The 15,230-nt window shown below is 49.3% G+C and overlaps 2 protein-coding genes across 2 annotated transcripts; one reads left to right on the forward strand and one right to left on the reverse strand.

Moving 5' to 3' along the window:
- Positions 1-1,138: 1,138 nt before the first annotated feature.
- F5B22DRAFT_317664 (uncharacterized protein) lies at positions 1,139-2,482 on the reverse strand. Its single transcript, XM_047970667.1, has one exon. It carries the CDS (start codon positions 1,884-1,886, stop codon positions 1,359-1,361), a length of 528 nt encoding a protein of 175 aa, XP_047828553.1. The 5' UTR covers positions 1,887-2,482; the 3' UTR covers positions 1,139-1,358.
- A 4,166-nt stretch (positions 2,483-6,648) lies between these two features.
- Positions 6,649-8,299, forward strand: F5B22DRAFT_317727 (uncharacterized protein). The gene is made up of 3 exons (XM_047970668.1): positions 6,649-6,806; positions 6,858-7,573; positions 7,926-8,299. Exons 1-3 carry the CDS (start codon positions 6,747-6,749, stop codon positions 8,125-8,127), a joined length of 978 nt encoding a protein of 325 aa, XP_047828554.1. The 5' UTR covers positions 6,649-6,746; the 3' UTR covers positions 8,128-8,299.
- Positions 8,300-15,230: the final 6,931 nt, after the last annotated feature.

Genomic DNA, 15,230 nt, shown 5'->3' on the forward strand with positions numbered 1-15,230 from the left:
CTTGCGCTCTAGAGCGCGTGACTATTCCGGTTCCGATCTCGACGCAGTTATCCAGCGCTGTTTTCCGACCCCCAGCCCCCCCCCCCCCCCCCCCCCCCCCCCATTCTCCCCCACGGATCGCCGGTCTGGCTAGCATACTCTAAGTAGGAAGTTTGGTACGGCGCTTATTTCGGACAGTAATGTATTTCCTTTTACACCTTTTCTTCCCATTTCGACTTGTTGAATTGTCAGTGGTGTTTAGGTCATCAGGTGCCTATCGTCTTCAGTAGAAGGAAGTTTTTACGTCAGATATGGTTTAGGGAAGTAGAACGCTGCAAATTAGTCATTACGCATACTTTGCTGATCTGGCTGGCTTGCCCCTGTTGGGATATTGCTGTGGCAAATGGTTGTAATGCTGTCTTTAACGTTGGTTTGCACTGCCTGCTTGCGCTGGGTTTACTACCTGGTACTGTATGATTGTGTCACAAGGACTTCGTGAGGGAGCATGAGATAGGTATATATCTGCCTACACGAAGGATATGAACGGAGGTTGTTTCAATGCGGGGAGGCTGAGATCGGTCGGCTACTTGTTTCTTCTCGTATCTCCCTTGTCTTCTTTTCGATGGGCGATGACGACCTGGGTTGATGGATGTTGTCATTGTTCGTGTAGAGATGAGAGAGGGAGAGTTACTAGGTACGGTAATTTAGTAGAACTCGTTGTGCGATTGAGCAACTACTGTACAAAGATCGTCGGGTGAGTCAACTCCTTTCGTCCAACACATCCTAGTGTCGCACGTGTTTCTTCTTCTCTCTCCAAGATTCATAAAGTGGACTCGAGCTCCCTGGTTTCTGTCTGGTGTTCATCCATCCCTCCCGCTGGGGGATCAACAGCGGCTCACTTACGAAGTATTCGCGCATTACGTTTTTGTATCCACGCATCACCCTCAACCTAACATAGCAATTGTCGGGTCTCTGTCTGCAACCCCCCTGTTTTCCCACCCAAAAGAGGATAATTGCAGACAGACCCTGGACAGCGATTATATGTAGTAGAAACAGTCTTTTTTGCCCAGATCAGTCACTAAGTACACCCATTAAAAAACAGCCAAGTTAGCGAATCTCACGCGTTCAGAACTCTTGCAAATAGCAAATTGCCATTGTATTTACTAGCAAAAACGCTCGCCCTAGGACTTGCCTAGTGACCTGTTTTTCAATCCGCCTTGAAAAAGGTACTTGTCTGTTGATCTTGACATGAAACCACCCCTTTTGCCACCTATTTGACCGATTCTTGAAGTCAAATATAACGCCCCCCTTGGCCCTTCCGGTGCGTACGATGCCTGCCACGCCTGGAGACTCTGAACTGGCTATTGTGAAGCTATCCGTTATTTTGCTGTAAGGTCTGTATGAAGACCTCGTTTTCGAAGCCGAATCTTGGAAATAACGTTACTAACGTCATTCTTCGTAATAGTAGTATCAGGATCCAAAGCTAATACAAGCTTATATATCTTGCGGCAAGGGATTAGATTATCGAACCCAGTCTGAATAATCCTACGGACTTGTTCGGTCATCTGTTTTTGGCGGTGAATAGGTGTAGATAAAGAGGGAAGGTGGTTATGGTGAGGATAGTTAACGGTAAAGGTCCAACTATCTTGGTATTTATAAAGCTTTGCCACGCCTTTGAATTGGCAACCAACTCTGGCGCTTGAAGCCTTCCTTTGCGTGGCAATAGACTTGTGATCAGCGGTAGCAGCGGTACACTTTATCGTATATCGTGTATATTGGCCATCGATCTTGTTGGAGGCGTTGCACTTCGTAATTGCGAAGCCCTCGCGGAGTGCATGTGCCTGCCAGGCTTCGAAGCCTTCGGCGAGGGTGGGAAATTGGGCATCGGTAGGTGGTACTAACGGCATATTGTCAAAAATCAGCAAATACGTATTTTAGGTCGAAAAAAAAAGGTGCAATCGATGCAGAATTGCGAGATGAAGCGCGTGGTGTTGTTGATGACTGAAGTTGTTGAAGTGTTGTTGGTGGATAAAGATTGTAGGTGTACGTAACCGCCCCAGCAAATACTATTTTGGGTTTAGGGTGATGCGCGGATACGAAAACGTGATGCGCGAATAAAGTGAGCCGGATCAACAGGGCTAAACTTTTTTTTGACAGCCAAAACGGGCAATTGATCTGGAAGAGCTCATTGGTGTAGGTAGGTTAGAGATGGCCTGGACCTTGGAGCTCTTGTTTCTGTTGTCTCTGTTTTTCCTTTACTTACATTTACTGCAAATCTATCATCCGACATCTCATACTGGTCTGAACGAGAAACGAGTCACAGAAATGTTCTCACGCTCCGTTACCCTCTGAAAAATCGCTTCGAGGACTCAGGAGGTTTCAGGCAAAGAAAAGAAGTGCGATACGGCAATCGGCAAAGGAGACGGTATTCTATCGGGATTATAGTGTAGCTTACGTGTAGCTTATCTCTGACGTCCTGAATCAACTCCTAATTGACCTACCTAACTCTGTAATGAAGTGATGGCATCGCACTGATATCCTCTCCTTTTCTCTAAGGGTGAAAATACGAGGAATTTAATTAAACGGCCTCGTTAGTTTTCTCGCTTCGCAGGAAGAGGAAAGTTCCATGTTTTGCTAGAGTTTTTGACATCATTCGACGGAGGTCTTTGGCGAGGTGGCAGCGCCAAGAGGGGTTAAGCGTCGGATTTGTTACGTAGAGCATACTAGGAGTGTACGTGCGTGCATACTGCAGCGAGAGAGGCTCCGTTTCCCGGGGTATATGGCGTATACCGTGCCGTGTCGACCGGGTAAGAAGGGATTCAGAAGAGAACGGGGATTTGGTATGATATACGCCAGGGATGAAGTACTATAGCCTTTAGCTTGAATAAGGGTAGCACACTAGCCGAAATTGTAAGGGCTCAAGGGTAAGTCGGATCTCAGGGAAACAGAGTCAGTGCTTTTGTTCTAGCTCATAGTAGTGCAAGTCGAGCCTCGTAGGTGTGAAATACTCTGCTTTCTTTGCCCCAAGAGACCAGCTTCTCCCTGACTGCTTGAGAGCTACTGTAAGTCTCTTCATTATCGGAAGGGATGTTATAGTGCACGCACAACACATGTTGATATTAGTGAGTTCTTAAGTACAGTACGGTGACTGTCACTACAAATAAGGGAAACGTGGTTTAGATTGTGTGAACTGTGCTGCCTACTATAATACCACGGTAGAGGCAAGTTCAGCCGAATCTTCTAGACCGCTATGGAGAACTACACTAAGTATGATGACCAGATTGTACTGAAGGAAAGAGGCAATGATAAGTATATCGGCATGTGCAAACTGGAGATGTGCTCAACAGCCTTGGACCTAGGGCTACCATTCTGCTAGTTCTGGAATGGTAGACATGTACGCGGTGGAAATGTATTGGAGAAGAAATGGCTATTCATACTAGAAAGTCTTTTATCACTCTCATGAGATATCTCAATCTCGAAGTGATTGATTAACTCAATTAAAAGTTACCTATTTGTTGACGTGGCCAGTGATGTGCACAGTAGTATAGGTAGGCAGTGCAAGTATACGTATAGAAAGGCATAATAACACTACACTATTATACAAGCATCATAAAAGTAGTGGAGGTTCTCCTGGCTCTAAGGTTACATTTCCCGAAAGTTGCAAGGGTAGGTCTCAGGTACTGCGCGGATTTCCCCTGAGCGGTAGTATGGGAAAGATGCTTAGGTAATATACTTAGTTGGTTAGTATCCTGGTCCAACACATCATTTGAACAAGGGTGAGGTTGACCTGGTATGGTCTCCTAGCAAAGTATTCACCATTAGGTATCTTGAATCAACTTTACTAGGTGCACTGGGTTCTCCTATCTGATGAAGAACGAGCTGAAATTTCTATACCTGTAACGGCAACATCGTTCACTATCTTTGTAGACAATTCACGAGAGTTATCGAACCGTATGCAAAATTTTGTGAAACGTAGTTTCAAGGCTGGGCTACGTCAAAGGCTTCCCAATGGCCGAGAGATGAAACAAGAGTCGGCTTGAGACTTACTAGTAACCTTCTGAACTGGTCTAGATACCTAGTATACACCACCACGTAGTTGCGTTCACCAACTGATTCGGTGCAAAGATGCCTGAAAGAGCCCGAGTTGCCAAAGCTGGCGAGGGATGCGGGTGCCCCAGTCTCCTATCCCTGCATCAGATCTCCAAATAAGGTAATAGCTACTTATATCTGAATACTAACATGTTATCTCATCGCTTAGTGCTACGATCACTGAGTAGAAGGTTATGGTCATATGATGATGATGGATCTCATGATGATAATTCGGTTGATTGTATACCTGCAATGAAGATAGCTAACACTATGAAAATGTTTAGGGGCAGCTGTCCTGAGGTTGGTGTACATAGTAGACAATTTCAGAGTACATATGCGCATAATTTCTACAGTCCGTAATTAATGTAGAGTGTATGATGTAGAACACACTATCCGTGTTAGTTATACCTAGGATGTCTTTAGTTATTTATGTATTGAGGTAGAGTAAAGAATCTCAACGCCACGTTCAGGCCAGCGGCACTAAACTGGGACATGGTGTCGGTCCTTTGTGAATCGTGGATGCCAGATCGAGACAGATTGAGAGTGCAGAGGGCTCGCAAAAGCTTGACCTTGAGCACTGGATTACCCGAAGTTGTCAAGCTCCTCTAGGATTGGTGTGATTGTTGTGCCGCAGTTTGTTCCGTCGCCGCCACCGTCACCGTTCTCACCGGAGGGATCCAACGAGATGTGACCAGGATAAACACGGGTCACGACCTCGAAAGCCTGATCGCACCCGGGACGTGTGGACTAACAAGAACAGCGCGAAGACGGGAAAGGATAATACTACGACGAGATCTTACACTACTACTAGAGTAAGTACTACGTAAAGCGCTTGGCGAGTCGATGTAGTGTAGGTTGACGGACAGAACGGACCCCGCAGTCTTGAATTCGTTGCATCATGTCACGGTGGCGAGCTTGACCGTACCTGCATTAGGGCAGTTGCGGTGGCTGTGCCTTGTTTCGGGTTGACTGGCACAGCATCCCAATGAAACAGCGAAGACCTCGTGTTGCTCTTTTGTGACGAGAGGAGGATGAGAAAAAGGAATCGGAAGAGGAAGGGAGAATTGACTGATGTCCCAATCTGGATTAACTTGGCTTGCTTTTGTGACGATTTTGGTACGAGACGGCGTCGTCTTTGTCTTGTCTGTCGTTGGTTCGTTCGTTCGCTCGCTCGTTACCTGCACGACACGCCAACAGCGGTCGGCACCGAATTGTTACAAATAGCAATCAGCAATCTAATTTAGGTAGCGAACCCATCGCAGCTATGCAGTATTGCTGGAGGCGAGGAGGAATAGGATGTGATGGCACCTGTGTGAGCGGCAAAGGTGCAGCAGCAGCATCGTGTTGTGCCGTTGAACGTTGAACGGGGCGAGACAGAGAGAACGCATGCTGGCATTCGGTGCTGTGCAACAGGACCCAATCGCTAGAGCACAGAGTGAGCGCTGCTACTGCCTGGCTGAAGAACCTCCTATTGGTGGACGGCCCTCTACAAAAGTCGCTGTAAGTGGATAGCTTGTAGCGCTCCTAGGGCATAACTGCTCAGTATAGCTAGCGTGTAGGTCAGTACCTAGGGGTCCACTACCAGTTATCCCTGCTCCCTGTTCCCCTCCCTGACCAGGCCCTCCCCCCCAGTTCAACCTCCGTTCAATCCATCCAATCCATCTCATCCATCTCGACAGACGCCCCCATCCCATCCCATCTCATCCAATCCCATTCATTGCCAGTCGTGATCTGACCGCCAGGCTCTGGTACCCCTGAAAATACAACGTCGACACCACAAAACCGCCCCTCCGTAGTCAAGACATCGACGCCCGAGCCGCGCGCTCTGCTTGGCCCCGCTCTACCGTCGACCGTCGACCCATCTCAGCCAGTCGCGCCCTCTCCCTCGACTACCGGTGCTGCTCTCGCCCTTGGCGCGACAAGTGTCTTTGATGCCGTCCACCCAGTGAGGCCGCATAATGTCTATGCAACGTACAGTATGTACGGGTATGCACATATGTGTGTGAACTTGTACTATATGTACGTGTAGGTGTATGTACACAGCATAGCATATGGCATATGCTGTGTATAGGTCGAGGGTCGGTCGGTCGGTACCTTACACTACATCCGCTCAGACATACACTGTAGCCTCCATACCGCTCACGAAGAACCATGTCTGTCTGGTCCATGAATCTACCTACGAAGTACGTAGGTAGGTCAGGTACCTACCTACCCCCCGGTGCCACTCCATGGAACAAGGAAAAAGAGCCCAAGGGGTCGACATGGATGCTGTCCTTGAGAAACAGCGGTTCTCAACCCTGGTCTGTATGTGCAGGGTCTCTCTCGTGGTCCCATCTGCAGCCCGGTTGTGGCCAGACGAGAGGCTCCCGTTCAACCAGCTTGAGATTCTATATATGTCTCTGTTCCCATCGTGGCATTGAACGTTGTATCCTCATCTTTCCCAAGGCACTTGCTCTTACCGTGAACCCCCCGTTTCCTTGAGGGTGTAATCGACCTTTTTTTTCCTTTTCCTTTTTCTCTCTGCAAGTTGGCATCATTCGTTTTTGCCCAGCTCTCGCTTTATTTCTTTAAAACAGTCGCTTCTGCTTGATATAAGAGACATACACTCGCTCCAACAATTCCCATACGGGACCGAACACAAACAGTTTTTAAACAACATCAACTCACATTCATACAACATGAAGGGGAACTTTGCCCTCGTCGCCCTGGCTGCTGGCATCAGCCAAGTGGCTGCTTTTGTAAGTATTTCCAACGTCTTGCCTCCCAACTGCAGAGGCTAATATCAACAGGGCTTTCACAATGCTCCTTCATTTAGCTGCCCAGACAACCAGGACAACCATTGTACCCCGGACATGAACGGTGGTTTCGACTGGTCAGACCTTCCTTTTGGTGGCTTCGGTAGTTACAAGGGATTCAACTACAAGGGCTACGAATGCTCTCAGAAGTTTGGTAAGCGGGACACAATCACTGGACGAACCTTCCAGTCGAAATGCATCACCGGCAAGGCCACTCAGGACAGAGACAACAGCGCCAAGATCAGCTGTGATAAGAGCAAGGGCGTTGATAAGACGTCCATCAAGTGGTTCCAGGTCACACCGGAATTCGACTGCGACCTAGAGTTCCACTACACCATGCCTGATGGATCAAACTGCAAGCACCGCAACCATTGCAAGTCTTCTGGTACCACGGTTCACAACACCCAGTGCGGTGGTGCTACAGATGTCACCATTGTCTACCCTCACCAGCCTGAGAAGGGCAAGGACCACTGCAACTACGGTATTCACCACATCGGCTTTGACTGCGAGGGACCCAAGCCCACCACCAGCAAGCACCACAGTTACCCTGTGTACACTCCCACCTACTCCGTCAGCACCCCGGCCAGCACTCCGGCAGAATCTACTCCTGTCGAGACACCCGGTTACTCAGTTAGCACTCCCGTTGAGTCTACTCCTGCTGAGTCCACTCCCGTCGAGACTCCTGGTTACTCAGTCAGCACTCCTGTTGAGTCTACTCCCGCCGAATCCACCCCTGCCGAGTCAACTCCTGCAGAGAGCACACCGGCCGAGTCTACGCCCGCCGAAAGCACTCCCGCTGAATCTACCCCTCAAGTGACTCCTCCCACCTCCACTGTCCCGGGTTCCTACCCTGTTTACACTCCTAGCACAACACCCGTTGAGTCTACCCCCGCTGAGTCAACTCCTGCTGAGAGCACCCCTGCCGAGTCAACGCCTGCAGAGTCTACCCCAGCTGAATCTACTCCTGCCGAGAGCACTCCTGCTGAGTCCACGCCGGCCGAGTCCACTCCTGCTGAGACACCCGGCTACTCAGTCAGCACACCTGCCAGCACGCCCGCGGAGTCTACGCCTGCTGAATCCACTCCTGCTGAGTCTACCCCTGCGGAGAGTACCCCAGTTTCTACTCCGGCTGAGTCGACTCCTGCCGAATCAACCCCTGCCGAATCTACACCCGCTGAGTCTACTCCAGCTGAGTCTACTCCTATCGGTAGCAGCTCGACAGCCGCTGTGTCTACCCCTGCTGAGACACCCAGCTACTCGGTAACCAGCTACATCACCACTTCAACAGTCTTCACCACCTCCGTTCAGACCATTACCAGCTGCGGCCCTGAAGTCCCCAACTGCCCTGCTGGTTCTACTGCGGTCACCACTGTGACTATCCCAGTCTCCACCACTGTTTGCCCAGTCACCGAGACCATCAGCAAGCCCGTTGAGACCCCTGTTGAGACTGGATCATCTCCTGCTTCGTACCCTGTCTCGACGCCAGTTGCTTCAACTCCAGTTGGCGCATCCTCTACTTCCCCAGCCTCTGAGACCTCCAGCACTCCTGCTGGCCCTGTTGAGACCCTACCTTGCCCTAGTGTTGTCCCATCGTGCTTGAACACATGGATGTTCAATGTTGGCTGCAAGGACAACACTGACTCTGCTTGCTACTGTCCTGACAGCGAGTTCGTTGACAATGTCTTCGCTTGCCTTTACGCCCATGGTGAATCTGATGAGGTCATCTCTGAGGCTGTGAGCTACTTCCAGGGTATCTGCGCTCCTTTCGTGCCATCCAACCCCGGCATTGCCACCGGTGCTGAGACCATCACCACCGTGTTGACTGTCACTCCTACATCCATTGCTTCTGTTACCACCATCTCGGTCATTGCTACCACTGTGGTTCCTTGCACCGACGAGGTTGGAGAGGTCATCCCAAGCTCCAGCAGCACCGTCACCATTAGCACTGCCATGACTGTTCCTCAGGTCATCTTCACGACGTACCCGGCTTCATCTGGTGCCGCGTCTAGCTCCGTCGCTGTTGTTCCTGGTACCTACCCTGTTGCCACTCCTGCCCCTACTTCGGGTGTATCAGTGCCCTACCCCACTGGTTCCGCTGGTGTTACTACTTTCACCACCTCCGCTTCAGCTGGCAGTGTTCCCGTTGGCACACCCGCCACAACCTCTCCGATCCAAACGGCAGGTGCTTCGCGTGCAGGTGCAGGCCTGGGCTTCCTTGGTATGGTCGTAATGGCTGTCGCCGCTTTATAAGAAGGGTATTACTAGTTGGCGATAAGATCTCGCCAGCGATATTTCCTTTTTCCAAAAGCATTCTTGTACAAGATAAAACGTGATCGAGGGTTCGGGTTTACCATCGGCACAAAAAAGTACACATTGTCTAATTCTTACGATCCTTACGAATGATATTTTACAATCTTGCATATTTTTGGCATATACCCGGGTATCGGTCGAGGCGGGCAGAGAAACGGGGTTTCTTGTAAAGTTAGTTGGGATATGAGGAAGTTGCCTCATTTACCTGGACTAGAATTGGACATATGCAAGAAGAGAGGAGAGGAGGATAACCTGTAGTAATAGTTAATACCCCATTTGCGCGTACTAGATGACAAAAACTAAATAAAGCAGAGCTTGATGTTCAAACACTTTGTTCTTTTCGTAGACTCAATCTTGGGGTGTGAATTAGCGTTTTTGATTAATATGTGACCACCAACGAAGGATAGCGCCTCGACACCAGACAGGGTTGTGCCCGAGTAGAAAAGTTGGTATTTTACGCTGTGTTGCTGTATCAATACTATCCCAATACCATCATGAAGCAATCCATTGCAATCGCACATGCTTATTACACATAACTTGGCAAGCAAACAACTTCACTCAGGTCCCTTATCCCTTCCTAAATCATAAAATGCATATAATTCAATACGCCGCCCCATCCCGCCATGAATATACCAACCCAACCCAAACCAAGCCATTTAATGCTACTCCCTCCCCAGCCCTCCCCTTCTCCCTTACATATACATGCACCCTACAAAAAGCCCTTCGTCAAGCTCGGGGTGCGTCCAATACTGCTTTTCCTCTTGGGTACTTCGATCCCGGTTCCAGCAATACTAGCAGCATCATCACTATCCAGTCCGGCCCTTATCGAACTGACTCTTCTCCCGCCCTCTAGAGCCGGCGTACCAAATCTCACGGTGCCACCATTGACGGTACTCCCCTTTTCCATGCGCAGGTGTTTCCATCCTTCGAGTTCTCGCTCGAGGCGCAACGCCTTCTCCTTCTCCTGACGTAATTCGCGCTCCGCGCGTCGAGCAGCTAATTGATTTGTGCTCTCGCTGGCCTGGAGCTCGTCGATAGTTTTGAGGAGCTTCTCGACTCTGTCTCTTAATCTGGAAACATCGTCGTTGAGTTGCGTGGCCTGCTTATCCTTGCGTTCGATCTGTGACTGTAGGTCTTTCACGACACGGTCAACGTTGCGCACTGATCGCTGGGACTTGGACCGCTCGTCCTCTTGAGTTTCAAGCTGGGTCTCAAGCTGTTAGAGAGCAAGAATGTTAGCGCGGCCTCTTGTAAGTTTGCGGAGTAGAGATGAAAGAGGTCTTGTTGAAGGGTCTTGGGCTACCTCTTCTTTTCTTTGGTCCTGGGGGTAGGGGTTTGGAGCTATACTAACCTCCTGAATGCGCTTGTGGAGAAATTTGATATCCTGGCTGCCGGTAGTATAGCCCTTGGTCTCTAGGTCGACTAGTCGAACCTGCACTTCACTGAGACTCTTTTCCAATGCTGCTTTCTGCTTAGAGAGCTCAGAATTGACTTCACGCTCGGCCGTAATCTCCTTTTGCATCTCGGTTGTCAGAGATTCGGCCCGCCGCATCTTCTCGACGGCCGCAGCTGCAATGTCTTCTTGCTGAGCTAGGCTAGACTTGAGATCTAGGATTTCCTTGTCGGTACTGGCAGCGTTTCGCAGAGCCGGGCTTTCACTCTTTGAAAGATCATCGAGGCCGGCTTTAGCTTCCTCTAGTCTAGTCTCAATGTTGCGCTTTTCCCGGATGAGCGCGTCACGTTCCGCCGTCATGTCATCGACCGATGTTCGCAAGTTTCTCACTTGTGATAGAAGTGATACCACCTTACCTTGTGCCTCGTTGTGGGCGCTGACAGCTTCATCACGAGACGCCATAACATCAGCGAGCGTGCTTTCGAGCCTTGACTTCTCCTTCGACCAAGTTGAGCTGTTGAGAACTTCATCATCCCATTTGGATCGTAGATCCTCAAGCTCTTCCCGTAGTCGAGTTATCTCGGTCTGCTTATGCAGCTTCTCCTCGCGTGCTAAGTCTAATTCCTTGGTTAAGCCGGCAAACTCAGCCTGGTACTTCTTCCGGGTCTGTTCCATGCTTAACTCTTTGTCTTCAAGATCAATAGCTCTTTGACTCCTATAGTCTTCAAGTTCGTGTTGGAGTCGCTTCTTGGCTTGCACGGCAGCTTCAAGGTCTGTGGAGATGTCTTCGATCTTTTCTTCGAGTCGCTGGTTTTGTCGCTGGAGGTCTTCCATGCTGCCATGTGATTTATTTCGCTGAGACATGATTTCGGCATAAGCATCCTCTGCCTCCTTCGCTTGAGCCTTGGCGAATTGCTCGGCTCGGTTTGCTTTCAAGACGGCGATTTCAGCCTGTTCTAATTTACTGAAATACTCGTCGGCGCGGCTCTTGTATATTTCAAGACTTGAGGAAACATCTCCCAGCTTGGAAATCTCTGCATCTAGCCGGATTTGCAGGTCAGCGTATTCTTGTAAGAGTTGGCTTCGACTGGCGGCTTCTTGCTCTCTAGCAGCAGTCATCTCTTGCAAGTCCGACCTCATATCCCGAAGTTCAACCTCGACACTCGCACGATCATGTCGCATCTTCTCAAAGTGCTCTTTCACATCCGTAAGCTCGGCGATAGCATCATTATGACTATGTAGAAGAGACCTCCGAGAGTCTTCCTGGCTGTTGAATAGCTCCAAGAGCTCCTCATGAGATTTAGTTTGAATATCACGCAGAGAAATCTCGCCACTTCGTATCGATTTCTCTAGATAGGACACTTTCTTCGCCGAATCATCGAGCATATCATGCAACCGACCGTTCGCTTTTTCTAGTTTTTGCATGCGGCGAAGAGAAGGGCTATCGCTTGCGTTGAGTTCTCGTGGGGTGCTGGAGCGCTCAAGCTGGCTCTGGAGATGCCGGTTTTGCATCTGGGTGAGCTGGAGCTGGTTTTGCAACTCTTCGACCTCTGTCTTCAGATCCTGGCGGTTATTGAAACTGAGAATATCGGCGGTCCGGTCAGATCTACCAGAGTCGGGAATTATGTCATTCTCGTTCCTGATTTGACGCGTTGGCGTGGATGTATTTGAATAGTGCCTAGCATGAAGCTTAGTGCGCCTCTGTGTTGGCGAGCCATTGAAAGGAGCCTCATTAGGGTGCATCTCTTCCAACTTGGGCCGAACAGGAGACTCCCCACGGCTGTTGCGTGCTTCTGCTAGCTGTGCTTCCGCATTAGCCCGAGCAGTAGTTTGAACCCGCAAGTTTTGTTGCAACTCCTCAATCTTCCTAATCATCTCAAAGTTCTTACTCATGATCTTATCATGGGATTGATCAGCGGGAGCTGGAATAGGTATTTCTGGATCTACAGCCTTCAACACTCTGAGCATTTGAGCACGAAGCTCATCGATCTCTTTGGCGCGGGAGTCGAGCGTGGCCTGCATTGTGCGAGCTGTTGATTGAGCTTGGGTCCTTAGGTGGCGTTCAGATTCAATAGTCCTGTTGGCCTCTGCTAGTTGTACTGTGAAAGTTGAGGATGCTTTCTCTGCGTTACGATTAGACTGCACTTCACGAGCAACCTCATGATTTAAATCTTCTACGTTGAGCTGCAATTTCTCAACTTTCTTTTCCAAGCCGGCAACAGTTAATGAGGTGTCACCGAGTTGTTTATTGAGCTTCGAGTTCAATTCTTCAACTCTAGCCTTCTCGCGCTGAAGAGTAATTATCTGTCCTCTTGAAGCTTCCGTAGCTTTAGCAGCAGAACGAGCAATCTCGAGTCCTTTCTGTTGCAACTTGTTGAGCAAGGTACGATTGTCGTTCTCGGAGGCAACTAGGCGGCCCTTCACAGTGACGAGTTCTCTTTCCAGACGTTCTTTGGCTTGGTCATTCTTCAGCCCATACTCGCCCGATTCGATCATGAACTTGTTCATGTCGTCTACCTGGCGATTGAGCTTCTCACATTCCTCCTCGTACCACTTGAGGCGCTCCTCTGTTGCATCCAGGTCTTTTTGCAACCTAGCTTCTCGCTCTCGTGCTACGCGTGTTGCTTGACGATCAGCTGCTTCTTCTGCGTTCAAACGTGCCTCCTCAGCCTGAGTCTTTGCAATGCGGAGTCGCCGGATCTCGTCACGAGCTTCGTCGCGTTCTTTTTCAGCTGTGGCACGAGCCTCCATTGTTCGCCGCATCGCGTCTTGCTGGAGGTATAGCTCTTTTTCTATAGTTATCTTTGCCTCCTTCAGTTGCTCATGCTCCTGTTGCAACTCCTCGTATTTGTGCTCAGCGAGAAGTGCTACATCATCTCTCGATTGTCGCTCTCTACTTAGATCCGTTTGTATTGTAAAAAGCTGGTCTTTCAAGTCTTTGATTTGCGATTCTAGAAGCTCACGATTCTGATTCGCTTGCATATCCTCTGACATTCGAGCTTGGAGAATTTGTTTGGCATCTTCAGCCTCACGTTGAAGTTGGGACTGCTGAGAGCGCATGGCTTCCATCTCAGCTTGAACTTCTCGCAGGCGCGCTGTTGTCTTTTCTCTTTCAGACAGTAACGCTTTCTTTTGATCCTCTAAGTTTCGCTGATCTATTTCAAGTCTCTTGTTGTCTCCTCGTAAGAGCGCGAGTTCACTCTCTTTCTTTCTCACAAGCTCTTCATATTCCGTGGACGTTTTAGATAATTGCGATAGTTGCTGCTGAATCTCGCGATTGTCGCGCGAAATGGTTTGTTCTCGCATCCTTACCGATTGCAACTCCTTCTGCGCAGCGGCGAGTTTGATATCCGCATCCTGCTCGCTCTTTAATAGCTTGCCTTCAAGATCTCGCGCCTTGCGATCCTTCAAAGAGAGCTGGCTTTGGAGCATCTTGACTTCATCTTCTAAAGCCGCCTCCTGCGCGCTCCGATCTGCTTGCTTTCTCGATATTTCAGCCAGCTCTTCTTCAAGGTTTGCAGACCGAGTATTCAATTCTGACTTCTCATCTTCCAGCCTCGCAATGAGTCCAGCGGCTTGTTCAAGCTGGGATCTGAATTGTTCAACATCTTGTTCAGCCTTCTTTTTTGCTTCAAGGAGGGCATCGAGCTGATCTTCTAGCTTCTCTTGATCATCCATGGCGCCTTTTAATTCCTCTTCTAGTTCTACTTCCCTGAATTGAAGACGTTTGAATATTTCTTCTTTGTCGAGTGCTAGAGCTCGTTCACTCTCAAGAATTTGCTGTGTTCGCATCAGCTCATTGTGACAATTGCGCCGTTCCTCTTCAAGCCGCATCCTGTTCTCCATATCTTGTCGCATTTTCTCGTTAAGCTCCCGAATTTTCTCATCACGCCTCTTCACCTCTACGGCCGTACGAGTAGCACCCATTAAAGGCTTCATTTTGATAAGAAGTTGCCACCACGGGTTATCACAAAGATCAAGATAGACATTGAAGTTTCGCTGGATAACTTGAGTAGCCTCGGTACGGTAGAGTCTTTTGAAGGCAATTCGACGTTGGATATAGCCACGGGCAACAGATTGAAACCGAGACATTATCTGAGTAATCAAGGCATCACGCTGCTCTTCTAACTCGGCAAGCACGCCAGCTCGGAAGAAGACTTTGGTAAGACCAACGCGAAACAAGGACTTGTCAATTCCCAGCTTGTCAAGCATCAACGCTGCGACAGCTTGTCCTTCCAGGTAGCCCTTGGGTAAGTCTCTACAGAGTACTTCATACCGCTGTCGGAATTCGCGGAATGATAGTCGATTTGGGAATCCGGTGCGAGCGATTCTTATTCCCTCGAGGACACCGTTACACCTCAGCTGGTCTAATACGAGCGGTGCATGGAATTGCTTTGGCCGTTTCTTGTGATTTGGGAGAATACAGCGGACGAAATGCGGATGAGTTGAATGAAGCTGGGTCATGAGACTGGACAGTTGCTCTTTATGTCTTTGGGCAACGGTGCGGAAGAGACCCTTCTTCACGCGACTTCGAGTATTTCCCATATCCTCATCAGTATCAGCGCAGTCGGCAAATAAGTTGGCAATGTGTGGATCCGTAGACGCGGCAAGTAGACGTGTGATATTGTCATTCAAAGGATCCTTGTTCTTTTCCAACCAGCCTT

The sequence above is a fragment of the Xylaria bambusicola genome (genome assembly GCF_022495145.1).
Source record: "Xylaria bambusicola strain CBS 139988 unplaced genomic scaffold F5B22scaffold_37, whole genome shotgun sequence".
In the NCBI taxonomy this organism is placed as follows: domain Eukaryota; kingdom Fungi; phylum Ascomycota; class Sordariomycetes; order Xylariales; family Xylariaceae; genus Xylaria; species Xylaria bambusicola.

Coding starts and splice junctions, on each gene's coding strand:
- F5B22DRAFT_317727 (XM_047970668.1), top strand. CDS start 6,747: ATGAAGGGGAACTTTGCCCTCGTCGCCCTGGCTGCTGGCATCAGCCAA. Junction 6,807..6,857: donor TCAGCCAAGTGGCTGCTTTT/GTAAGTATTTCC, acceptor TAATATCAACAG/GGCTTTCACAATGCTCCTTC. Junction 7,574..7,925: donor TCAGTCAGCACTCCTGTTGA/GTCTACTCCCGC, acceptor ACGCCCGCGGAG/TCTACGCCTGCTGAATCCAC.
- F5B22DRAFT_317664 (XM_047970667.1), bottom strand. CDS start 1,886: ATGCCGTTAGTACCACCTACCGATGCCCAATTTCCCACCCTCGCCGAA.